The sequence below is a fragment of the Polyergus mexicanus genome, unplaced genomic scaffold (assembly GCF_030449975.1).
Source record: "Polyergus mexicanus isolate NDT 795.1 unplaced genomic scaffold, iyPolMexi1.0 SCAF_10, whole genome shotgun sequence".
NCBI lineage: Eukaryota > Metazoa > Arthropoda > Insecta > Hymenoptera > Formicidae > Polyergus > Polyergus mexicanus.
In genome coordinates this window covers 7,601,459-7,628,381 of record NW_027223330.1, presented here as the reverse complement: position 1 = coordinate 7,628,381, position 26,923 = coordinate 7,601,459, and the positions used below count along the sequence as shown (strand labels likewise).

The window sequence follows — 26,923 nt, the reverse complement described above, 5'->3', positions numbered from 1 at the left end:
ACATTGTAGATTTAAAATTAAAAAACTGCAAAATATTTTTTAAATTACCTGAATATTTACTAATGCAAGATACAAATAAAGAAATTTTTTTATACCAGTATCTTTTATCAATCTATTCTATAGCATCAAAGTGGATGATGATAGAAAATGAATTTATTTCAATGTAAAATAAAAAAATGTTTTCTATAGTTCAATAATGATTACAGCAAGGGATCAAGAATGTTAAGAACAATATTATAAATATTATATGAAATATAATATAACGGAAATATTATATGAATATTAAACTATATATATTTGACTATACTATATCATATCTTTTTAAAAATCTTTATATAATTACTTAACACTTATACGCTATTATTGCATTTTTAATTTTTAATATTTAATGAATCTAATTTCAGATGCTGCTAAATATGAAGAACATAAAAACAAGGAAGATGCAAAGAAACAAAGATCTTCAGATTATTTTAACAGTAATGATGATAGTGATTCAAATGTATTTGAAAGGAAAAGAAAACATAAGAAGAAAGACAGTGAACATAAAACAAAGAAATCAAAGGAGCGGCAAAGGGATTCATCTGATAGTGATAGCGACAATAAAAAAAATAGAAAACGAAGGCGTTCCAATAGTAGCGATAGGATGAAAAAAGCAAAAAAATCTAAAAAACATAAAGGAAAAGATAAAGAACGAGAACGACGAAGCGATAAAATATCTGAATCTTTTGTCAAGAGAAAATCTAAAAAACATAGGAGATCCCGATCGTCTAGTAGACGATAATACGTAATGTGTATGTTTTATGTCCTATACAAATTTATACAACATTATTTGTATATGTCTTTTTAATAAAACTTATTTTTTTATATGGCTTAATTTTTTTAGGTAAACTTCGTAAAATAATTTTTACTCTATTGACATAATTTTCGGTTTAAAATAAAATCGAATATTCAAATTGATTTTTACCAATGAAAAAGTTCAAGCCATATGTCCAAAAAATAAAACTTTCAATTTTTATCATTAAAACTTGATATATACAAATTAGAACAATTTTGTTAATAAGATGTAAAATAGGAACAAGTTTGTCACTTTAAAAGATTTATTAAACTTAAGAGAGATAAAAAGAGAGATTTGGTCAAGATTGGCAAAGAATTTTGCGCAGGACTAAACAACTTAAGCGACTTGTCACTTGACAGATACTTATATATGTATAATATAATTTAAATAAATTATATTGTCATTGTGCAAAAATCAATAGAATACTAATATGTTTTAAAGATTTAAAAGATATAAGGGGAAGGGAACAATATCTTGAGGATATTTTTTAAATATATGTATTGTGTCTAGAAATAATCTTAGGCTAACCATCGCATTAAACTCTCTCTCTCTTTATCTCTCCATCTCTTTTGCTTCTGAGTATATGGATATTTAATTATATACGTGATAAGAGGAAAATCTTGCTTTTGTAGATAATATTCTCGGTTTTCCTTACGTCATAGAGACATGATAAAGAAACCTAACCTAATCTGAGTGTCATGTTACGTGCGAGCACCGTGTTACGCGGAATAAGAACGATGACAAGTAAGTGGTTCGACAATTATTTGCGTTTTATTGTGACACGTAAAATTCGAAATTGCGCGAGTTTTTAAAGTGAAAGACACATGTATAACATTTTACATTGATTGAAAGCTCCGACAAGGACCAAGGACTTGAGTATAGACTGTCAGATTGGACTGGCGGTATTGAAAAAAGTCATTCATATACGTTCATTCATATATGACATATATTAAATGATGCTACTTTAAATCCCTTCTGAATGAATTTTATTTATTGTTTCACTACATATTTCGAATCGGATATATTTATTCAGGTATTACACATATTTATACAAGACTTATTAAGATAATATTATTTATTAATATAATAAAAAAAGAAATAAATATATATATAAGATTTTACGCACGTTTTTTTTTTCTCATTATATTTTATATACGAATTATTCTTCTCTATGCAGTGATCAAACTGATGCACTATATTTTAGTAACCACACGACAAATTAAATTTTAATAATTATTACGTTTTTCGATTAGTTACTTTTCCTACTATCATTTTTTAGACTATAATCCATTTACATAAAACAAAAAAAAAATTAAACGCCGTTATAATTACGATATCGTTCGAACGGATCAATCGCGTCCATTGTGAAAAATTAACACGTAAAGATTGTTAAGGAAATAAAAAGAAGTATATACGATATGTATATTTTAGCACTGCGTTTGGCGTTGGTACAACTGAGCGTAGGCGACGACAAGCCGGCGAACGTCTCGCGAGCCGTGTCCTTCATCGAGCGCGCGAAACAGCAAGAACGTGCCGATATCGTGGTGTTACCGGAATGTTTCAACTCGCCGTATGGAACGTGTAATTATCCTGTGAAATATTTATCGTAGACTTACGTATAATATAATATAATACAATATTAGTCTTCTTAAATCGTGCATTAGTCCAATAAGCCTACATTTTTAATAATGTATATATATATATATATATCTACTTTAAAGTATTTTCGCGTTTTTTGTATCCCTCTCTCTCTCTCTCTCTCTCTTCGCCTATAGTATAGTTTTAAAAATCTTTCTATTTAAAGTAGAAGAATCTGTATACTAGAATAGAAACTTTTTTAATAATAAAATATTATTGCGTTTTGTGTATATATATATGTACAAATAATTTTATACGTATACATGCCATTTATTCGTTTATCGTGTCATGTTAATGTTGATGTGAAATAAATAGCTCACTTCGCGAGATACGCTGAGAGCATTCCCGATGGCGAGACAAGTGTGGTTTTGTCCGAGGCGGCGAGAAAAAACAATGTTTATGTGATTGCTGGTACGATACCGGAGAGGGATAATGAGAAGTTGTACAATACTTGTACCGTATGGGCACCCGATGGAAAGCTCGTGGCTAAGCAAAGGAAGGTAAAGATTAGCGTTAACAGGCGTGCGTACATACATACAGAAAAAAAGTATTTGAAAAATATTCTTTAAAATATTTAACACATATATAACCTGTTTTTATTAATTATATTCTACATTTTTAAATATAAAAAAAATATCTTTCAACAGATTATATGATTTTTTGATGATATGTGTTTTAAATATTAATTAAATGTTTTATATATTAATATGATAAATATAAAATAAGAAGTGTAAAGGTATGTTAAAAATACGTTATAAAGGATTATGAAGATATTTCAAACTCTTCTTACACATATAATATTCAAGTGTACGCGAAGTAATGTGCACTTTTTCGTTTATAGATGCATTTGTTCGATATCGACATTAAAGACAAGATCACCTTCCGCGAAAGCGACTCGCTGTCGGCGGGCAATTCCCTTACCATCTTGGAAGCGAAAGGTTGCAAGATCGGTATCGGCATTTGCTATGACATTAGATTTGAGGAAATGGCACGTTTGTACAGAAACAAAGGTGAACAAATATTATACGGGAAATGTTCAAGTTTAATTCTAAGTTGTAAAAATAACGCGGCAGAATTTAACGAGATTTTCTTCATTACTGACATTCAAAATTGTGATTTAATCTTGCTTGAAAAAGGGAAATCATTGCGTTACAATAAATATGTTAGCGCGTTATTGTTAATTATTATTGTAAATAACTTGCTTAAATTATGATTATGGCGTCTTTTATATTCTTTGAAATTTTCACGAGAAAAGAGATTGATTAAAGCTTCATATTATTATTCTTCATTATTTTGTTATTAATTTTATTCTATCGTGATATTAGGTTGTCAGATGTTGATATATCCGGCGGCATTTAATATGACCACTGGCCCGCTGCATTGGTCCTTACTACAGCGTGCCAGAGCAAATGACAATCAATTATACGTAGCTTGCGTATCACCAGCACGTGGTTCACCGCCTGGATATATCGCTTGGGGGCATACTCAGTTAACTAACCCTTGGGGAGAAATCCTTGACGAGTTGGATGCCGACGAAGGCATGATGGTCTCTGATATAGGTAATTGATCTTCTCGAACTAAAGTAACGACTAAGTGAAACGTAATTTTCTGCACGGGAAATATTATAGTGAAAGTTATAATATAATTTTTGTGAAACATTAATATATGAGAGAAACCACGATGTTTTTATTCTCTCAATAATGTATTATATGTGTATTATATTTTATAAATAAGTATTGTAATTATTCAAATATTTTGATACACAAACAAATGCATAATCGGTAAGAAACAATAGAACAAATGCATAATTAATAATTTTTATAGCAATAAATATTTTTAAAATGTCGTTACATTCTAGCTTTACAATAAGTATTATAAAAGAGAATGTATTTTTCATGCAGTTTGTACCAAAAATTTTTTTTCCTCTGCATCATATTATGAATTGGAATATTTTCAAAATCGATACTCTTGAGAAATATTTTCGAGCTACATCTTAGGCAATAATATCGCACAATGAAATATATTAAATAACATAAATATTAATGTATATGTATAATTAGGAAACATTATATTGCATGCTATATATACACATTGAAATAATACATTGCCCCACAGATTTGAAAGTCGTAGATGAAGTCAGAGCGCAAATCCCGACGTTCAATCAACGACGTACAGATTTGTATGATACTATTTGGAAAGGGGAAGATTAGGAAGATGTTATAACGTATGACGATATCGTTTACGCACCATTAAGCAATTTTGCACGGCGACAAGCTATAACGGCGGACGATCTAAATTTCATACTCGGATACATCCCATCGATAAACCTTTCGTATCGAGGTCACACACGACACTAGAAGAGAGACACGCGACACATATATATCACAGATAAGTATAATCATAGGTTTCTGTATGAATAAGCTTTATATTCTTCAATATATATTCAAATCCTTTTATGTTCATCCTATCATTAAATATTCTCTATTATCGATATACCTCCTGTAAAAGACGGTATGTCTCTTTGTCGATTGAGGAAAATCAAAGGAAAATTAAAACTAGGGAATTATTATCATAGATCTTGATCCACATTTAGATGTCATTTGAATAAAATTTTATTGTAACATGGACTCCGATTCATTCATACATAAAAGGCCCCTTGATTAGTACATGACATAATTACGATCGAAAGTAATTACGTGTATTGTAGTAATATTAAAGCTATCATCTAGCTATGTACATTTGAAATATGTATATGTATATATATATATACATATGTATATCTTTTTTTGTAAACATTAGTTTAAAATGTAAGCTTAGAGGAATTGGTCGAATAATTCTCTCCGATGAATAGGGAAGAAAAAAAATATATAGAAAGCAAAAATATATAATGACAAGACACGAAAGAAAAGCACAATTGCACGCTGTTCGCCAGTTAAAAAGGCTTCGTTCCTCGAGGTAGGACAATGAAATTGTCAAACAAATTTGTTCTGAATCGGTAAAGTTTTTATAGCATACAGTTTAAAGTCTATTATATTACCTGGCCCCCAAGAATATATACTTGTATTATAGAATTTTTTTTCGATGAAAATATTCAAATAGCGATATAAAAGTGTATATTTTAGATTAGAATACTTCCGGTATCCAATGAAAATATCTGGAAGAATTTCTTGAAAAAAAAAAAAAAAAAGATCGATATTATATTGAGAACATTCGGGCCAGGTAGCGCGTATATTGAATATATTATTTACTTAAATTTAAACTACAATTTCGAACTCTTTTTTTAGAAGGGATACACGCTCTCATGCCAATCATCATCATAGTTTGGCTCATATGTCATATAACGCCGAGAATATCATTCATGTCGAGTTTGTCTTCAATATACAATATATTAAGAGCTCAATTCAATTATTTAATGTTTCAAATTGATGCGAACGATTGAAAGATAGCTTCAATGTGATATAAACGCGCGATAATGCATGCGATTCTTACCAACGGAGGGGTATTAAACAAACGGTCGCGAAAATGGATTGGACGATCAAGGTAACAAGAATTCTGCAAAACAAGAAGTACGTATATAAACTAGACTATAATGTACACACACGATTCTCTGTTAGGCGTTAAGCTCGAACGAGATTTGAATACGTTTACGTGGATAAGATTATTCGCAAATACCCTGTGTGACTGAGAGCAGAGCTTAATTAAATTCACAGAACAATTCTTTTCATGTCACTATGGTTCTTTGTTTTTCACGCATTCATAAGGGATGGAATGTTTTTACTAACATTGATAATTAAATATAATTGTGTAACATATATATATATATATATTCTATGTACGTGTGTATATGTTATATATACGGAATATATATTAGGGCTCTAAATATTATTAAAAGGAATGACAACTTTTTTGTAATATTTTTTTTATGTGTACAGCAAATAGAGTTTTCGCATAATTAATCGATTATATAAATATAACATTAATCAATATATTATTATATTAATTATTACCGTCGTCATCTTTATGCAATATTATTCGCGATCTCGTTCTTCTTCCTTCAAAATTTTAATAAAGATCTGTTTTCGTTAGAAACATCCGCAGCATTAATCGAAGCCTTCGAAATTCGCGAAGCGATTATAGTAATCCAAAGGCAAGAATAGTCATGAAATGCCATAAAAATATATCACAGGCAAGCATACGTGCACAAATATTAAAATACAGTGTCGCAAATATCGGAAAAATTCGCGAATGTCATGTAATATACAGCATCACTCTCTTTAACGAGAAATGACTTAGCACCATGTTTATCATTCTCACATTTCTCCATAAAGAAACCAAGCAAATACGTTTGTATACGTTATACTACTCGTATGGCCCCATGTGTTTTGCTCGGATTTATCGCCGGTGTCGATACTAATAAAATGCGTTTCATATATATATTTCGTTAAAATCTAATCGACTTAGATTGTTTCCAATAAGTTTTATAAAACAGATTCTAAAATAATTTTAATGTAATATTCCTGATATCAATTGTCAGATTAATTTGAATATTAAATTTCTCGTGTTAATAATTTAAGCTTCAGCTTGCTCATCGATCCAATTAGTTGCGTAGGCACAAATCGAATTATATTAATTATAATTTTAATAAATTGGCCTGTGTTATCACATGAAAATCCAGATGTTTATTATAATCACTGTCGCATGGAAATATCACACCACCAGCCGTTAATTGATGGTTGAGCATTAATTGATACGAAAATAATCGTTCTTTTGCAATTTGTAGATATAAAAGAGTATGTTATCGCGAGATGCAATACATTTAAAATCTCATCGCTAAAATGTCAACGATATCGCACTCTTATCGTTATAACTGAAATATGATAAGCAACTAAATAAATATTTCGCATCGGCTATCGTCGCACAATTTATGTGTAGTATAATGTGTACACGAACGGAAATAATTTAAAATCGATATCTACAAAATCATGTAGGATAAACGAATTATTCGATCCCAAATGATTTCTCTTTCAGTGTGAAAAGCTTTTTCCTCGTGTATGAATTAAATTAATAATATCGGGAAGATATGCTGAAGACACAGGATATGCGAACGAAACGAAAGCGAAATAAAGGATACGCGGGATATTATTTTATCGCACGAGATTTCTCACAATTTTATTATTCATTTCAATTATAAAGAGGCGGGAGATATTCTTTTAAAAAAACTGCTCATTCATCGACGAATCTGGCAAAGTAAAACGAACGAACGAACGGTGAAATCGATTCAATTGGAGATTGAAACGAGTCTCGTTAACAAAGAGGATATCATACACTCGACGAAGCTTCCCCATGCTTGTTGATGACGGACTTGTATATCTCCACGCTCTAATCTCTCTGATCGACACGTTCGCGACAATGGAAAAATAAAAATTTTTGACCATACGCGCACGCACACATACATATATACACATGCACACAACATATACAACACGCACACAAACGTATGCGTGCACGGCGAGGTCTCGATCGGTTTCAGTCTGCTTCAATTGTTACCGTCCATCAAGAGTATTACGAAAGACGAGGATCGGATATTGAGCGTTCTTGCTGATTTTGATGACGACGCATACACACTGTTCGCGATTACGATCGTTCTCGAGAATCGATACCGATTAAACTGAGAGAGCCTGATCGAATTAAGCGCTGAATATCAATTTTTTGTCATTTTGTTTATATGCATTTTATTACGTTATCTCCGATAAAAAACGCTGTATTTTACTTCGAAATGATATCAAGCCTCGTAAATGACAATGGTTGACGTTTAAATGTTGGATGAGACCAAGAGCCACGTACATCATTCATTGATATGTATTCGGGGTATAGATTTTAACTTCGATATCGAGTCGGCCTGATGAGTATTATCGTATCGAATTTGAAAGAGTGGAAAAAATATGAGAAAGTGGGCTTGAAAAATAAAAATATCGAAAAAAATAAGGCTTTATCACACACGTTCGCTTTAAACTTGATTAATATAGATTTTCGCCTGACGATTTGATGCTTTTTAAATTTTGCTTTTAAAAAAATTATGAAAAAAGATAAATTGATATATTTACTATTATTCGCGTAATGATTTCAGCGCGTTATATTATTTATTGTTTATGAATTAAAAAAAGCTGCGTGTTCTGCGTCTCTCTGCGGTTATTTATAAATTGATTCGATCTTAAATTTAATTATATCGATTCGGTAAAAGAACATCAGTTCTCGATTCCTTTATTTCAATGTTATTCCAAAATCGAACGACGTAATTACGACATGTGCGAGGCACGTGCCGTTCGTCAAAACGCTAACATAGTCAGAGTCAAACCTGTCTCGGGATTTTCTCGTGCACAATTTTATCCTCATCATCACGTCGTATCACTGATATCACTAACGGACGAATTCTCCTGACGAGGGCAACGATGACCGCTACGATGACCGCGGATCCCGTCAGATCGTAACTAGGGCATCATCAGTAGCGCGATCAGTCCGACCAGACAGAGGACGGGACTCTGTTTCTGGACCGATGATGCCATGGCGTACACGTCGTACACGTCTGGGCCACTCCAGTCCTCACTGTCGTCGAGGCACTCAAATTCGCAGCAGCGTTCGCCCACGCGAAACTTCTTGCATTTCTGCGGAACAATAGCGATCGAGGTCGGTCAACATTTGTGCGAGAGCGGGTTTATAATTCACACCGCTCAAAACAATCAGATAAAAGCGTTCCCTCTACATATGTACACTCAATAATACTCGATATAATGTATAATAATATAATATTAACGGAAAGGGACAGACTTCTATATTTTGCAAATCTGACAAATGATAAAAATTGATTATTTGAAAATTAATTTTTGTTTTGAGCGGTGTAATTACTTTTTAATTTAAATAGAGCGTGAATATGATGATGTATATGGAATAATACTTTGATTTTTTTCATACACACATATACTTGAGTTGATGTGAGGGGTTAATAATGTTTTGATGAGAAATCAAAGATTGTAAAATTTAGATTAGCGCGTACATAAATCTCACCGATCGATCAAGAAAAGACCGCATCAGCACAGCCTACGCATAATGGTTTAAAGATATTAATTTATCCCTCAAACATGTCTCGTCCGTCATTTAATACGCGGAACGAATATTACAATCTTCTTTCGAAATATTGCAGAATTGTCTTGTTAATTAAAATATCTTGATATTATAAAAATTTATGAATTTAAAATAACTTTGGAGTTCGTGATATTTTAATATTCGGCACAATCGTTACTTTCTTCTTAGTTCGATCTACAGTAAGGACATTCAAGAAACTTAAGCACTCCCCGCGACACTCGCCCCCCGCACTGCGGGCTTCAAAATCCATTTAAAATGGATTTTGCATTGCTATTGGCAATGCATAAACGAGAATGCATCTCCTCGGGTAAATTTCTCGAAAAATATCCGGTTTATTTGGCGCGTAGCCTGAACTTGACTCGTGACAAGCATCCGCATTACAGACATTCTCGTCGGTGGTCGTATCGATGCGACGCTTTTATCGGTGTTACGCTAACACATGGAACGCAACATGGCTTTTACGTGAAAAATTAAAAATTTGCCAAATCTTTTCTTTGAACTTTTTTCTTTTTTTTTTCCAATATTTTGGCTCATCAATCACATATGCAGGGTTGGGAAGTAACGCGTTACTTGTAACGCCGTTACCGTTACAGTTACTTTTTTTTCGGTAACTGTAACGGTAATGGCGTTACAAATTTTATTTGTAACGGAAAAAGTAACTTCGTTACATTTTTCGGTAACGAGTAACGAATTTAACAGTTACTTTTATCGTTACTTTTTTCAAATTTTTTGATTTATTTAAGATATTATTCTTGCTATTGTGCGTGATAAAATTTTTATCTTAACCGTAAAGCCGTAAGCAAATCGAGCAATTAGCATTCTTATTATGTTGTAAAAATGCTTGAATGTGATTGATCAACTTATGGCTCTTGCAGACCAGTGCGATGACGCGACGCGCGATATCCAATGAGAGCTTTATCTTTTCGGAGAAGCAGAGCTCTCATTTACTACCAGTTCTAAGTATCTTGCAACGAAAATTAGAAAATCTCAATAAATCTGACCTTATAGATTGCCATTCATTAGTTGAAGCTATTCAGTAAGGTTTAAATAAAAGGTAACTTATTAATTTGATTAATACATATATTATTTAATTTTAAATAAGGATTTAATTGAAAAATATTATTTTATTTTAAACTATTGATTCAAAAGTATTAATTTCAATAAAACAAACAATGTCGCTTAATTTACTATATTTGATTTTAGATTTCTTACAATATTTGAAACAAAAGAATTAATAATAGCAGCATGTTTACATCCAAAATTTAAGTTAAACTGGTTAACCGGAGAAAAAAGAAAACGTGCTGAAAATTACTTGGAGGATTTATTGGGAATCCGATCAACTGAAAATTCTTCAAAAGCTGGAAAATCTGACGATCACGATGATTTTTTCATTTTTGAGCAAAAAACGGTGCAAAATGAATCTGAACGAGAAGAATTGCAACGGTTTTTAAAATCAAATAATTGTAATATAGAAATGTTAAACGACTATCCAAAACTTAAAAAACTTTTTATTAAATATAATACAGCTCTACCAAGCGGTGCATCTGTAGAAAGAATGTTTAGCATCGGTGGTTCTGTATTAATACCACAAAGAGGGCATTTAAATGATGATACTATGGAGCAACAAATTTTATTAAAAATTAATAAAGAATTTCGATAAAATTTAATCATTTATTTTGTAATAAACCTTGAATGAAATCTTGCTTACAATTTTTTAAAAGTTTTTCTTATGCAAAATAATTTATTAGTTTGCATTGTAAAAAAGTAACGGACATTGTAACGACTCGTTACTTTTTAGTAACTGTAACGGTAACGAGTTACTTTTTAGAAAAAATAACGGTAACGGTAACGAGTTACTTTTATAAAGTAACTTTCCCAACCCTGCACATATAGCAACATATATAGTAAACACAAACTTTTATGCATCGTATCAAAGAAAATAAGAATTTTTAAAAAATATACTTAGAAATTTAGATATATATATATATATATATATTTTTTTTTTATCGTTTCTCCAATTAGATCATTCGTCCAATTTCTCATTGACGCGGGTGCATGCGACTTGTTAAAATGAATTAAATGTGATACTTTAATTCGTATGCAGTTCGCAATTAACTGCAATAACGCGATAGTATTATTTTCATGCATTTATCGACACTACGCAATATATAATTCTCAAAGTGTGATTGAATGTATTTATTTATACATATATACGCTAAAACAGTATATCATTAGCGGTAGTTTGCGATGTTTTTAATAGTCATTCAAACAGTATCGCATCGAAAAAATTTTCTTTGCCCATATATTTAGTATTTACAATTTTTTTTAAATATAATAAATTAACGTTTTTATATAAAAATGTTATCTGTTTTATTAATTGCTTATTAATAAGAGAATAATATAAGATCCAAACCTTTTAATTCTTCTAACAATAAATATAGACCTTTCATAAATAAAGAAATAATATCATTAAATTAAATTCTACGTTCATCATCCTATTTTTCAATCCTTCTAATGCGTCCAATTACAACATATCGATAAGCGAAATTGCATGTATCGGTCGATAAATTTGAATAACGACCTACGGCCTGCATATATAAATTGCAGCGCCAGCAAATTTCCGCATGCACGCGCGGATTAATTTATCTTATTACATTAAACTTTCATTATATTAAAGGTTTCTCTTTCCGCTAAGTTATAACATTTTCAACTTGAACAATTTTCAGCGAGAAAAGAAGCGTTCCTTATTTTTTGTCGGGTCGGTGTATATTTTATGACATTTATTTTTACGTATCGATTATTAATTAACTAATTATATTAAACTATCATATTAAGCACGCAACTTTTTTTATCAATGGAATTTATTTTGAAGTAAAAAAAAAAAAAGAATATAACATACATTACGTCAACAATACTTTCTTCCTGCGTATACAGATTTTTTCGTACTCTCGCGTATTGTTTAGCTTATATTGATTTGCATGTCACAAAAGATGTCATCGTAAATGCACATTTAAAATGTATCCAACTGTATATGTATATACATTAATTTGTTTTGCAATGCAATTAATTATTTATGCACGCATGTTTGTTTTTACGAGCGACGCGTGTTTCTCGTCTCTGCGTAAGTTATGTAGAGCAGTAGAATCCGAGCTATGCGATCAACATGCGACAAGTTTTATATGCTAATCGCGTCTGTAATTACAATATCGTCTTTGTACTTACGAGAAATCGGACCGCGCAAACTTGGTGCGGCCACGACATTTCGAACCTGACACGAGAGACTTGTCCTACTTATTAGATCACGCGGGTTCCTATGGTACATATACATACGTCGTATGTGCACGCGTGCTCCTTAGTATAAATATCGAACAGTTGACAGGTCATTTAATACACCTGTTGTTAAAACCTTTAGGTATCGCGGCGATATTCGATATTTCATCCTGTTCGAGAATCCCACATATGTACGTTGCGTTAAAGTTGAAAAAAAAAAAAAAAATATGTATAGGGAATAATATATATGTATGCGTGCGTAGTTAAAGTTTTTATATCTTTTTAACGCGATTATTATAAAGATTTAACCGCGCGGAAATTCTAATATACGAGAAAAAAGTTTTATTAGCACTTCTCTCCCCAATGTGGCACTTATAATACTTATATTAAGGTCACTTTAGGAGAAATTTAATAACGCGACTCCTTGCACAAAAGACACTCTCCGTCTCTGTCTCAAATTAAAAAAAAAAAAAAAAAAAATTATTAGCAAACTATATAAAACTTATCATGCGCTTATTAGCGACGCGACAGTCATTAAATTCGTGCGCATAAATTCACAACACGAAGCTTTGCGCTACTTCCGGTGGCAGCGATGTGTGCGACATTGATTTGCACGGCAAAAAAAAAAAAAAACAAATAATTGTTTTAAAAAATACATTGTAAATAATTTTCTTAAAAACAATTTTTTTTTTATACTAGTTTTTTTTATACTACTACTTCTATACTGATTTGTCTCATTATTCTGTACATAGAAGTATTACGGTAAGATTATCAGAAACTAAATATTTTACGAGATATTAAATTTTTTATATCAAAATATGTCAGATTAAAATATAAAATAACTCAAAAAGTACATAATAAAGAAATACTTTGTTATAGTGTTTTGGAAAGCTCTCGATGTCAGCTACAAGAATATTAAATAAAAAATGGGGGTTTCCATTTAAGATTTTAAAGTTGACCTTCGCATGACCTTCAACTGATTTTCCAAGGTCAAATCATTGTCACCATCTTATGGCCGCCTTGAAGCCACACAACTTTTGTTTGAAACTTTTTTATCTCAGATTATTGTAAGTGCCTTAAAAATCGTGGCGACCGTTACGAGGACCACCCTGTATACATACACGTGTCATGTTATTTTTATACGATGTCCATTCTTTTCTTTTTATATATATATATATATTTTTTTTATTATGAAAACATCATTAATCGCATTCCACATGCATCGCGATTTATTTCGATAATCGAGAAAAAAAAAAAGGATCGATGTATCTCTTTTAATATCCTTCCATTAGTTTCGCTTGAATTGCGTGGGTTTCGAAAAGAAGGGCACAAAGAATTTGATGATGGTCGAATATTTTTGAGCGATTCGCTGATGTATATGAATATGAATATATGGATGCGAATTAAATGGAGAATATGCATTTTTTATCTACCGTAACTCTCAAACAAATATAGGCGTTACGCTAACGCGATGACCGAAATATCAATGGGACATTCGATCCTCTAAAATACAGATTCGCGTTACTCGCATATCTTTCGTATTCCCGGATACTCACAAACGGTGGTGTACAGTAGATGGCCCGGCACCACATCGGCTCGGAATGATAACATACGCAGAGACTGCAGACCGCAGGTCCTGGCACGTAGAGGAGGCCGTGTCTGACAGTACCGCCCTGAAAATCCGTGCAGTTCTCTTCCAGGGCACCTGAAACAATTTACCACATTGCCAATCGAAATTGGTCAGGTGTAACCTGGTTTCCACGACCAACCACGTCACGCATACACAAAATATTGTACGTGTACAATCTCGATCGAGGACTTTATTTAAAAGTCTCGAGGATCCCGATTAATAATCCAGAATCAATGTTCACGAATAAATTTAAACAATTGTCAATCCTCGCATTCTTTGTAAAAAATTACTTAAAAAGTTTCTTACTCGGTTATTAAGAAGTTATTTAAGTTATTTAATAATAAAAAAGCTGAAAAACTGATATATAAATTTAATTATTCATTTTATTCTTTTTTCACGATTTCGACGTCGATAATCGCGCGCGAATTTGTCATGCTTTTACTCTTCGATCGTAGATCAATTTTACGTTTATGTTATTTTTCGATATTCACGAGCCTTACTTGTTCTCGCCGGTAGGAATAATAGGGTGGACAAATAGAACGTCCACGTGAGTGTCTTGATGGAAGATCTCCTCATGATCCGCGGGATGGTTACTTGAGAAAAGTGGCACGTGCGCGTATCAATAGGTGATCTTTCAGAATGGTTGGAGAACGTCCGGCTATTGCAGCAACCTCCGCTCTGACAGCACTGACAGTAGCAGAAACATGTTGCCTGCGCGATAGGATCAGGATATATACATTTGTTATCATATTAGATTAATCTTGCGTGGGTCTTACTTAATGAATACGTTACGTAAATCGCGCAATAATTGTCTCGACCTTAAAGATCAATTGCGACAAATTCTCGACACATTGCGAAATTGAGAGTTGGCGAGAGAAACGCCGAATAACTGCTCTCATTATCGCGGAAGATCGTGCAATATGTAAACAGCGCTGAGAATGTTATTCTTTAATCCTCAAATACATGAGATCTTCATTTAATTTATTTTCTCCACAAATAATCATAAAATATTATCTAATATCGGTGTATTGTATTACCCGTAAATTGTATAAGTGTATAAGAAATATAAAATCCAAATTATATGTAGCATTAAAATATAAATATAATAATGTTGAAAGAGATATATCAAGATTCTTTAATGGAAAAATATAAAATCTTATGTTAGCTTATATCGTTTTAATTTTTAATAATAGATAAATTATTTTATTCTTTGATGCCAAACGTTATCGTTGTTTTATTAAAAATGTTATCTTCTAATTTTTACATAATTTTACATAAATCAATAAAATCTACATTTGTCGACGATTACAATCAAGTATAATATAAGTAAGTACATGTACGATACGCGTGGGATATGTAAACACTGTAAACAGCATATCAAAAAAAGTTCAAAAAATCTGGAGACCTGCAAAATCTATTTTGCAGGTTCGTTTTTGAGAAAAATAGCAATTTTTTCGAGAATGAGATAATTGATTAAAATTTTATTTTTACACACATAAAATATATTTTTGAACTCTGCTCTCTCTCTCAAAAAAGAAAAAAAAAAAAAGATAACTCTGGCCAAACTAATAACTTTGATAAGCATATTTGTCGATACTGTAGATATGGCAACGAAGACTATTCGTTTATTCTGTACGTTCATAATGAACGATAGAAACGAAATTGATTGGCGTAAAAGTTTTATATATCTATAGCATCGTAACTTGCTACAATTATACGTATGCGGTAGGATTCTTGTGCGAATATGTATTTCGTCCTTAGTAAGGTCATGTGAAGTACGACTAATAGTGTCTTTCTGAATCGATCATCGACACGATATGCATTCAAAGCTACAAAGATCCGTGTACAAAGACAAATCGTCAAGTTGGCCGATTGCGATTTACGTTGTCCCGCATGTATATTTAATCGACAAAAACTTTCGTCAAGGCTTTTTATCTTATTATCATAAATAAATCTTGACGCAAGATTTAAAGATATTCTATCGCGACATTAAAATACGTTTTGCTTCATGGTAACATGATTCTGATTAATTTTACGATTTCTTTGCAAGACGAGACTTTTGTTTTAGCTTCCTTTTTGAAGTTTCTTCAATCCGCAGATTTAATATAACTAGAGGATAAAGTTTTTACTTACTTTAAAATAAAAGTGGAAAATGCGCTTCTCGTTCGTGACAAGATTAAAAATTTTCACTTTCTAAATCTTTCTAAATATATTAATACAGATGGAAACAAAAAATTAAATTCTTCTGCAGTTTTTTACGTAATGTAGTAAGCTAAATTCTATTTTAAGTGTAGTAAAAGAAACTCTTGTCTAGTTTTTTTACACAATGTAGTAAACTCTTTCATGTTTTTTTTTTCCCATAACATCTTTCCATAAATAAAAATAAAATATGCTACAGCTGAATAAACTTTTCTTTTGCACACAAGTATTACCATAAACTTATTAAGTATCTAGATTACAATTACGTGTGCGAGGTTCAGAAATTATATCTGCAACTCTCAAAACTTTATAATTTAATTATTGTTTTTTTTTTCTTTTTTAACCAAATAATGTTCAATTTTTAGAAGAATTATATTTACTATTAATATATTATATATATATATAATATGCTTTGTGTGTATCTTAGAAAATTTTAATGTACTGGGTAATTTGGGAAAATTTTAATGTACTGGGTAGAATAGATAACTTAACTACCAGATAATATAAAGAAGCCAATAATTTAAAGAAGCGAATTTTTTTCTTTTGACACTGTACGTTCCCAAATTATTGAAAACAAGAAGATGATTTAAATACTCTTCCCCGGGGGGTGGGAAGGGGACGAAACGCCGCGGGAAAACGATGTCAACGACACGACCCTCATATTCGCGTTTCTAAGCCGTCGTCAATCAGCAGGGGAATGACGTCAAGCTCCCGGTAAACTGCTTGTAATCAGTCCGCGACTGACGTGGCGGGACCAGCTCGCGTGTTCGCCCTGTATTCTCTACGAGGATGATCGTTCGTTATCCAGGCGAATCGGAAATAAATCCGCATAATAGTGCGCGTACTACGGATGCAGTGAGGGGGGAGGGAAAAGCCCAGGAGGGGGCACTGTTTTTTTACCTTCATGCTGTATCGCGTCGCGATCGTCCGCCTCGCGTCATCCCTCGCGCGCCGCTCCACCGGGACGCACATGTGTTCCCCCCCCTCTTCTTCGACGAGGGAGAGGAGTGTATGAGGGATTTTGACAGGTGATATCTCTCGAATTTTTCGAGCCTGCAGTTTATCTCGCGGCAAAAATTGATCGCTCGCGATGAGAGAGATAAGATAGAAAAACGAGGGTAGAGAGAGAAAAGGGAAGGGGAGAAGGGTGTGATCATGAGGTACCACCGGCTGCGTGTTTGTCGCGAGAAACCCTGAAGAGACTTAACACGATGCGGCAGCTGGCAACGACACCGACCGACTGACCAAACTCTGTCGCAGTACGAGCTTATTCCTCTCTCGCGAGGGTCGATCGAAGGTGTTCCGCGCACCGCGCCCTCGCCTTTCTCTCGCCCTCGCTCCCTCTGCTCTTTCTCATCCTCTCTCTCTCTCTTATCATGCTGCGACGAAGCCCCTCCGTGGAAGCGCAACGCACCCGTTGCCATAATCGAAAAAGCGCATTCGTCGCAGTCCTCGGATCCTGTCGTGCTTTTTTAAATTTATAGTCGCAATAATGAAACGACTGCGAGAGAAAAGATATTTTAAGATTGGATTATGAGATAAGCAGGCAAAGTGTAAACATTTGACAAATTTATTTATAACTTTAACAATTGTTTACAATTGTTTACAGCGCGGAAAAGTAAAATTCGTGCCTTTTAAAATTAAGCTTCTCTTTCGAAGAGTATTATGTTGCATTATAAATTATTCATGTATTAAAAAACTATAATTTATTATATTTTAAATAATAAAATATTGAATCGAATACGAAAAGATAATGGAATATACACGTGATATACCACTGATTTCTAAATTAATGCAAATTACTATACAAGATGTTTACACACAGTTTGCAATTTTCATTTTAATGGCAGTTCTCGAATGAAAACACAAATCATCTGTAATAATATATGATTCTATATATTAGTAATGAAATTAAGCAAAATATTTTACTTAATAAATATTAATAATAATTAAAGTTTACACATATGCAAATGCTCGAATTTAGACCCTTTCTTTAGAGATAATATACTTATTATACTAATTTAATTAAACAATATATATTATCCCATATGTTTCGTGAAAAAAAAAAAAAAAAAAAAAAAAAAAAATTATATAAAAAGTATAATTTTGAGATACCGTACTCGAATGTAGCTCACTATTAAATCCTATTAAATCTTCTATTCGACGTGATGATAATGTAATTAATCTATCGGCTGCATTATTATTAGAAACGCATTTTCAATTTTCCCAAACAATGATAGAGACTGTAATACTGAAATAATTTTAAAATGCGTGCAATAACAGGATACAAATAGCGTTGAATTGGCTAATAAAATCTCATCATTTAAAGAAAAGAACATTAAAGGAATTTTGCAGAAAAAAATACATATGAAACATGCTAATGAAACATATTAAAACTTTAATGGAAAAATATGGAATGTGTCAAAATTATCTCCGTGTATTTTTAATTTGTATTAATCTTGAAATTTCTTTGAAACTTGACGATGAAAATTTAATAATTCATTCCTCTCAACTACTCTTTCAACGTTTTAATTTCATTATTAAATACCTTACATTATAATTGATTATCGAATTAAATTCTCTCGAAATTTATTAAATCAGATCCTTTTAAATTTTATTAAAAAATAAGAATTCCTTTTTCACACTCTTATTAATAAGTCTTATCTTATTACAATAATTAATAACTCTTATCTTATTATAATAATTAATAACTCTTATTACAATCTTATTACAATAATTAATAATTCTTATCTTATTACAATAATTGAATAATTAATAACTCGATACTCGGTACAGAGAAAAATTATTACATCCAACGAGAGGATTAATTCATATCCGGAATATATATTCGAAAATAAGAAATTGCGTGTGAAAGGACAAGAAGCGACGTAGATGTATTATCCTCGGACACTGCAGGATTGCGGACACTATATAGGATGGAATCTCGCCAATTCACGATGGAGGAAGTATCAGTGACTTGCGCGATTAGCGAATGGAGCAAATTACGCAGTTATGCGTAAGACAGAACACTCATGCAATTACCGTATAATCTCTCCACCGTCCTGTATCCTGCTTTACGCGCGATTTGTCGTTACTTGATTACGATTTATTTCCATTTCCGCAATTTTAACTCGCCATTCTCTCTATTGACAACCGCGCCGTACCGCGCATCGACATCGTCATGACAACTATAGAATCGTATACGTATCCTTCAAACAAGTACGTATCGATCAAAGGAATATAAGGCGAAGACTATATCGGCAAAGATTAATTAACGTCGATTTTTTTGGCCGAAAAAGGAGGACCGGTCACTTTCTGCGACATGAACGATTGTCTGTCATCGAACGCGATCGCCGGCCGCGTTGCTCACTTGGCGAGGGATAAGGTGAGGGTGTGAATTATATTTTTAAAACTGTAATGTGCATTCTGTCACGACTCGATTACTGCTATCGAATAATGAATGCGACTTTACACGCTAGAGATTCATTTATAATATAAATTTTTTTTCTAATTTACTACCGTATTCAAAGAGCGCGAGTTCCACATCGCGACATTTGCGTATGTTTCACTTTCTACAATAAACTTTTCAATATTGCAACCTCTCGTCGCATATATTTCATTAAAAAAACAAATATCATTAGATTTCTATACAGATGCATATCGTATATCAAGATTCGCGAACTTATTGTTAGTAAACCCTGACCCCCGAGGATGATGGACTGAAAAATCAATTTCGCATCTCCCGCGACTTGTATCAAGTTTCATAAAAATATAGAAAATATTAGGATACGTTATTCGATAGCATTTGATGGGGGATGAATGAGTGTGATAAGTCATGTATTATGAGGATGAGAAGAATTTTTTTTAAGCGGGTTTGAATCTGATATCGTTTCACAACAAATGCGATTCTCGAACGCAGAGATGTGGGAAAATATTTAAATCGCTCATCCTTCCCGTCATCACGATAAATATATAGCGATAGAATTTTTTTATGTTAATTAAAATATATTATTTATTATTGATTAATCAGGAGGAGAAACGTGCTCAAGAGCGTCGGCGCCATCTTATTTATCTTATCGCTGCCTTTTTACGGGAACAAGGGTGAGTTTAAATTATTGGTGAATTTCATATCGCAGTTGTTCAATTCAAAGGTTTATTAATATGAATCAAACATAATAATAACCGTATCAATAATTGTGCAACGAGAATCAAATGATATCGATATTTTTTTTTATAGATATTCTAATACCGCGGAGAGTCTGATGAAAGAAGCTCAGCTGTCCCGAGATATTCACGTATGCGACAATATCGACCTGGATACTATTATTCTCGAGTATACCGATTATTATCATGCCAAGTACAACAGGTATCCGAAATTATGTAAGAAGGCGGAAGCCGTCGCCGTAAATGTGGCACAAAACGTGTAAGAAATATAGAAATTAATCGGTGAAGTGATGTAGAATATTAGAAATTTAACGAGTCACGCGATAACTGATCATTTATGGAATATATGAGAATAATAACAAACACAAGTTTCTCCTTGCCAAATTCTTTTGTACTATTCAAGCTAAGAACAGTTTCCAAAGATATTATGTTATGGTAATTTATGATATATTCAGGGTTGGGAATGTTACTCTATAAAAGTAACGCGTTACCGTTATAGTTACTTGGAAAGTAACGACTCGTTACTTTTTCGTTATGTTTTTATTTTTTGTAACGCTAAAATAAGCTATTAGATTGTAAAATTATTTAATAATCAATATTAAATATAATAATCTATGTTACAACCAAAAACTCTAAATTATAGTCTCTATATATAGCGAGCGTTTTTTTTATATTAAACTTATTTAATGATTGTAATTTTTTATGTTAATATCTTTACTTTTTTAATACACTTATCTTTATAGGAATTTAAATTGTAATTTACAAATTTCAATTTTGTCAAAAATTTTTATCAAACATTGTTTTTAAATATTGATAAGAGAAATATTGATATTATTAAGAGTGTATTCCAATATTCGCTATCAGTATCGGTAAAATCTAATATAATTTACGTTACTATAGATTTTCAGTACCGGTAGTGACTATCGGAATGCAGCTTATGATAGAAGGCTAGAAAATATTTTTCAAAAAGTACATCTATCGAATAGATATAAGATAATAAAGAAGCAAAAAATAACGATAAAAGTTAGCCGTTATTCATATAATAAATTTAATAAATTTTTATTTATATATAATTATATAATTATAATTAAAAATAATTAATATAAAATTATTTATTATTTATCATTAATATTATATTTTATTAATTATAATATTAAATATTAAAAACATATAATTAAAAAAAAAGAAAGAATTATTAAAAATTATTAATAATTAAGAAATTGTATTTAATATACTTTAATTAAATTTAAATATACGGGATTAATAATTAAAAATTCATAGCCATTATTAATAAATAAATCATTAATTAAATTAATTTTTATATAATATTATTTAATTATATACATATATATATATATATATATATATATATATAATATTTTAAATAAAAATTAAAAATTTAATATTAATGATTATTAATTAATTAGCAATTTTATTATATGAATAAAATAAATTAATATTTAAAGAAATTTGTAATAAGGGGAGAATATTATGAATTTAGATAGGTGGAAATTTAATACCAGTGATTATTAATTAATTAGCAATTTTATTATATGAATAACGGCTAATTCGTTACCGTTACTGTAAAAATGTAACGGCGTTACCGTTACCGTTACAAACGGAAAAAAATAACGATCGTTACCGAAAAAAAGTGTAACTGCAACGGTAACGGACGTTACAAGTAACGCCTTACTTCCCAACCCTGGATATATTGTATATTGTGTCTTAACAATTCATTATTAAATCTGTCGAGAACAGGGATTTTTCTGATTTCACCGGATTAAATTTCCATCTTTCGCAGAATAGCAATAGAAAAGAGAAAATCACAAAGATTCCTAATTCGAAGCAAGAGGATAGTCGTCTTACGGAGGAATGCAACAATATCGGAAAGAACAAAATCGCGCAAAAACAATGCGCTTGGGACGAATTGAATCTCGGTATCACGGTGACGCCAATTTTTCCTACGGAAAGTGGCGATCGTGTAGCCATACAAGTGCCGATGTTCAACGAAACTATCACCGATAACGATGAGAGACTATTGAAACCTATCGGTGATCTTTATCCGCTCGGTTCCGAATTGAAGGAAATCGCCGACGTTATATCACGGGTAAGAAACAGATGATCTAAACATGATATGTGTGTGTATATGTTTGTGTTGAATATTATTTAGGAATTTATATCTTTAATTGATAATGAAACTGGGCGCATTAATTGTTTTTTTTTCTAACAGAATAAAGATTCGTAATATACTCGTCGGAGAATATAATAAAAATCATAAACGGAGAGCGAGTATGTAAAATAAAGTATGATAATTTGCAGGAAATCGTGCAACAAAAATTGAACGTTCATTGGGACGACGTAAAGGGATTAAAAAATTGCAAGACATTATTAAAAGAAGCTATATTTTATCCCATGAAATATCCAAGTCTGTTTAGCGGGAGACTCGGTTCTTGCAAAGGTGTATTGTTATACGGTCCACCAGGAACTGGTAAGTTAATCGCAAAATTACTTACGGTTATCGGAAAATTAACGAAAAAAAATCTTATTTCGAACAGGCAAGACAATGCTCGCGAAAGCGGTTGCCACCGAATGTCAATCGACTTTTTTTAATATCACTTCCAGCTCCGTTATTAGCAAATGGAGAGGCGACTCGGAAAAATATATTCGCGTAAGTAGAATAAGTAACATACATTAGACATTCATAGAGTTTTTTTACTTTGTTAAGGCGTCTATTTCTACAATGTCAGAATTCTAGACATTTATAATAGACACCTATATATAAAATATCTACTCGAAATTAATAGAACAAGATAAAGATAATATATAAACACGAGACTATTCTGAAATACATAAATAATGCAATTAAAATTTTTAAATATCTGTATAATAAGAAAAAATTATGTTTTATATTTTTAATAAACGAAATCGAAATTCGAATTCGGCCTGTAATTGTTAACTTATCTATAACAATAATTAGCAATATATTAATTAATCTTGATGACTTTCATAATATTCTCGAAAAATTGAAGAAATAAAGAATTTTTTTAACTTTAGGTACTTATCGATCTTGCTAAACATTATGCGCCTACGATAATTTTTATCGATGAAATCGATTGGACAACCACAAATAATACGGACTACGGCTCATCGAGCTCGGAACCTGCTAGAAGATTTCGAGCGGAATTTCTCGCCAGATTGGACGGATTATTATCAATGGATTACACGAATGTAATATTATTAGCAGCTACAAACGTTCCTTGGTAAGCAAAAAAAAAAAATTATGAGGATAATTTTCATAATTTGATCTTGATGATATATGATTTTTTTGCATAAAATTCTTTAACAAACTTTTCATTGTATATTTTTTCATATATATAGTTAAATTAAATAATTCAATATTAATTAAATATGTCTAAACGATAATTTTTTTAAAGCACAATATATTTATTCAAAAAGTTATTTGGTACAAGAATCTATTTATCTTGCCTAATCTTAATTTTTTTAATCCCATAATTGCAAATAATTTTCATATTGTTTTTAGGAACATAGATGTTGCCTTGTTGAGACGTTTAGAAAAGCGAATTTTTGTGGATCTACCTGACGAATCTAGTCGATTGGAAATATTACGATTTTATGTGCGCTACGATTTGCATGACTCACCGGAAATGTTTAAACTCGCGCAAGAAACCGCGGGATATTCTTGCGCGGATTTGAAGCTACTATGCAAGGAAGCATGGATTAGTCAATTACGGCCTATTTGGGAGAGTCTCGAGACTAAAGCGATTTCTGTAAGTGATATTCGGAACGACGGTCTGATTAGTGCAATGAATCACTTTGTGTTCGCAAAACACAATGTGAAACCAACTACCAAGCATATAAACGCGCAATATATGGAATGGCGTAAACAATTTGGTTCTTCTAAATAAGTAGGAAAATAGCAGAAAAGCTTAGAGTCACAGTTATAATAAAAAAAAAGTAGATATGTATGTAATATGTATAAGTAGGCATGATACGTATAACTAGATTTTTTTTTTCTATGAAATAATGATATTTTGAGAATACTTTAGGTATCACATAAGATTTCTATTAATCTACAATATAATTATTTAGTTAATTTAATAAAATTGGAGATTATATACTTGTATAATATAATTATATTACTATATATATCTTTTTCCCATGAACATTAAAATGGCAAATTTAGATATGAATAAAATATCTTTATCTGTAAAATAAATATGTAGAAGTTTATTAATGCAAATTTGTTAATACAATGTATAATGTAAAAGTTTTGTTGAATCCTATAGAAAGATAAAAATTTTAAAAACAGGCTACTGACAATTTCTTCTTTTTTGCTGATTGATTTTAGCTTGCTTTAATCCATGATAATAACCTATATAATTAAAGGTATTACATTATTTGCGTTGATTATTTTAAAGTCGTTTTTTCTATAGCAAACATTTGAGATTAAATGCTATCTTTTTTTTTAAATCAATAGCAGATTTCTTAAATTAATAACATATCTCAACAATTACCTGTATGAAATCCACTTATGTACCATGACATCAACATACTAGATAATGCATCCGCATCAGTCTCGGGCAATCTGTAAGTGGATATTATTTAGTTTCATTACTTGTATCTTTAAATTATCAACTTACTTAGCCATCAATTGTGGTGGTAAGGGTGGTGCCGGTGGCATTGCGTCTATTGTCGAATTGAAATATCCAAGTCCGGGCACAAAATTATTTTTAGGAGACTTGGAATCTTCCATATCATAATCCATTCTTTCACCATTGATTTGTTTGGAATTTTGTTGAGAAGAATAAGTAGATGTGTCAGAATCTATGGTCTCTTCATTAACTTTTTGTGCTAATGCATCTTTCTGCTGAGCGATTTGACTTTGCAATCCTAATGATTCTAGAAGAGAACTCAGTTCTACTTTTTCCGAGTTCTGATATCCTGCAGTAAATTATTATCATTACAAATTGTATCTCTGGGTATTATAGAGTATTAAATATTAATTTAATATATTTAATATTAGTTGGAATATTTTCTTACTTGTTTTCAAATAATGTACTATATTAGGGTAAAAATATCATAGAAATATATTATTTTAATACAGAATAATTACCAACAAATTTCACTGTACACATGCCAGAATTCTCATGAATCTTTGATACAATAGCTTCGTAAACTTGCCCGTCTACTGAATATATTGCACGGCAAGGAGCACCAACAGTCCATTTCTATAATACAGCAATAAAAAGTAAATTTTCCATGTATTTTTTTTTTATATCACCAATGATGATAATAAAATATGAATGTCACACCTTGAGAGTCTTCTTTGTATGATTTTTAGGTTTAGAACTTTGTGATTTTTGTGTTATCTGTTGACTCTGCGCATCCATAGCAATGCGCTTTGCTACTTCCTCCTTAGCCAAATTTACAGCCTTATCGTATGCTTGTATTAACGCTGTATCATCCCAAACATCTTCATCTCGACTTCTCTGCAAATTATTTCTGTATAATTATTGTAATTTATTCCTACAAAGTTAAGGACTTGACAATTAAGTTGAGATTCTTCAGGTTAGCTATTTTTTTTTTCTTTTTTTATATATATTTATTAAGAATTAATTACTCTATTTCCTTTAATTAATCTTTTTGATATATTTTTGATATACTTGGAATTCAATGTGTTGTTAGAATATATATCAAGAGAAACTAGACCGTAAAACCAGAACTAGAAATCAAAACAAATAGATTTAATTTGGGTATAGATAAACAAGATCTCTGTGTCTTCATGTTTTCATATGAACATTTTTTTACGTACATTTCCTCTTAAAAACAGCACATTTTCGTCGGACATTTTATTTACATATAATCTATAATCTCTAAACAAAAACTTATTATTCTCGCAGCGTAAAAATGTTTCACATTTTCTTTATAGCGTTCTAATTTGTAAATATAATTAGAGAAAAGACTGAAAGCGCAGATATCTCCCGGCGTTTTTCATCGGACATTTACCAAGTTTCATCATATATAAT

At 31.4% G+C, this 26,923-nt stretch overlaps 4 protein-coding genes across 13 annotated transcripts in view; 2 read left to right on the top strand and 2 right to left on the bottom strand.

Moving 5' to 3' along the window:
- LOC138937224 (omega-amidase NIT2) overlaps positions 1-6,039 on the top strand; it is an 8,314-nt gene extending 2,275 nt beyond the window's left edge. For 2 of the 5 annotated variants that reach the window (XR_011447477.1, XR_011447476.1), the window contains 4 exons: positions 405-791; positions 1,468-1,579; positions 1,688-1,868; positions 2,267-2,353. Coding sequence is in view for 3 of the 5 variants with exons in the window: in XM_070303258.1 (XP_070159359.1) it covers positions 1,534-1,579; positions 2,267-2,416; positions 2,789-2,973; positions 3,315-3,483; positions 3,799-4,032; positions 4,589-4,683 (879 nt within the window). In the remaining 2 variants the exon portion in view is untranslated. The other 3 variants (XM_070303258.1, XM_070303257.1, XM_070303256.1) reach the window with 3 other exon arrangements.
- On the bottom strand, positions 4,410-17,977 carry LOC138937226 (uncharacterized). The gene is made up of 4 exons (XM_070303262.1): positions 17,613-17,977; positions 15,014-15,224; positions 14,440-14,588; positions 4,410-9,135 (listed from the first exon to the last, which is right to left on the bottom strand). Exons 1-4 carry the CDS (start codon positions 17,682-17,684, stop codon positions 8,962-8,964), a joined length of 606 nt encoding a protein of 201 aa, XP_070159363.1. The 5' UTR covers positions 17,685-17,977; the 3' UTR covers positions 4,410-8,961.
- LOC138937222 (katanin p60 ATPase-containing subunit A-like 2) lies at positions 5,954-25,126 on the top strand. 5 transcript variants are annotated; one of them, XM_070303252.1, is made up of 10 exons: positions 7,311-9,157; positions 19,509-19,931; positions 20,012-20,097; positions 20,743-20,813; positions 20,950-21,133; positions 22,678-22,983; positions 23,196-23,364; positions 23,432-23,544; positions 23,931-24,136; positions 24,418-25,126. In XM_070303252.1, the coding sequence occupies exons 3-10, from the start codon at positions 20,035-20,037 to the stop codon at positions 24,800-24,802; spliced, it is 1,497 nt and encodes a 498-aa protein (XP_070159353.1). In that variant the 5' UTR covers positions 7,311-9,157; positions 19,509-19,931; positions 20,012-20,034; the 3' UTR covers positions 24,803-25,126. The 5 variants fall into 5 exon arrangements, with proteins under 5 accessions (XP_070159352.1, XP_070159353.1, XP_070159355.1 ...); XM_070303251.1 differs by lacking the exon at positions 7,311-9,157 and adding an exon at positions 5,954-6,039 and having other exon boundaries at positions 19,509-20,097; positions 24,418-25,124; XM_070303254.1 differs by having other exon boundaries at positions 19,509-20,097; positions 20,950-21,078; positions 22,683-22,983; positions 24,418-25,124.
- On the bottom strand, positions 25,125-26,923 carry Smn (survival motor neuron). Of its 2 annotated transcripts, none has more exons than XM_070303260.1 (6): positions 26,710-26,923; positions 26,210-26,386; positions 26,011-26,125; positions 25,538-25,838; positions 25,412-25,482; positions 25,125-25,269 (listed from the first exon to the last, which is right to left on the bottom strand). In XM_070303260.1, exons 1-6 carry the CDS (start codon positions 26,743-26,745, stop codon positions 25,208-25,210), a joined length of 762 nt encoding a protein of 253 aa, XP_070159361.1. In that variant the 5' UTR covers positions 26,746-26,923; the 3' UTR covers positions 25,125-25,207. The 2 variants fall into 2 exon arrangements, with proteins under 2 accessions (XP_070159361.1, XP_070159362.1); XM_070303261.1 differs by lacking the exon at positions 26,710-26,923 and adding an exon at positions 26,561-26,619 and having other exon boundaries at positions 25,126-25,269.

Coding starts and splice junctions, on each gene's coding strand:
- LOC138937226 (XM_070303262.1), bottom strand. CDS start 17,684: ATGTGCGTCCCGGTGGAGCGGCGCGCGAGGGATGACGCGAGGCGGACG. Junction 15,225..17,612: donor CGACGCGATACAGCATGAAG/GTAAAAAAACAG, acceptor CCTATCGCGCAG/GCAACATGTTTCTGCTACTG. Junction 9,136..14,439: donor TCTACTGTACACCACCGTTT/GTGAGTATCCGG, acceptor ATTGTTCCGCAG/AAATGCAAGAAGTTTCGCGT.
- LOC138937222 (XM_070303252.1), top strand. CDS start 20,035: ATGAACGATTGTCTGTCATCGAACGCGATCGCCGGCCGCGTTGCTCAC. Junction 23,365..23,431: donor ATACGGTCCACCAGGAACTG/GTAAGTTAATCG, acceptor TATTTCGAACAG/GCAAGACAATGCTCGCGAAA. Junction 23,545..23,930: donor ACTCGGAAAAATATATTCGC/GTAAGTAGAATA, acceptor TTTTAACTTTAG/GTACTTATCGATCTTGCTAA.
- Smn (XM_070303260.1), bottom strand. CDS start 26,745: ATGTCCGACGAAAATGTGCTGTTTTTAAGAGGAAAT. Junction 26,387..26,709: donor TGCTGTTTTTAAGAGGAAAT/GTACGTAAAAAA, acceptor AATAATTTGCAG/AGAAGTCGAGATGAAGATGT. Junction 26,126..26,209: donor ATACAAAGAAGACTCTCAAG/GTGTGACATTCA, acceptor GCTGTATTATAG/AAATGGACTGTTGGTGCTCC.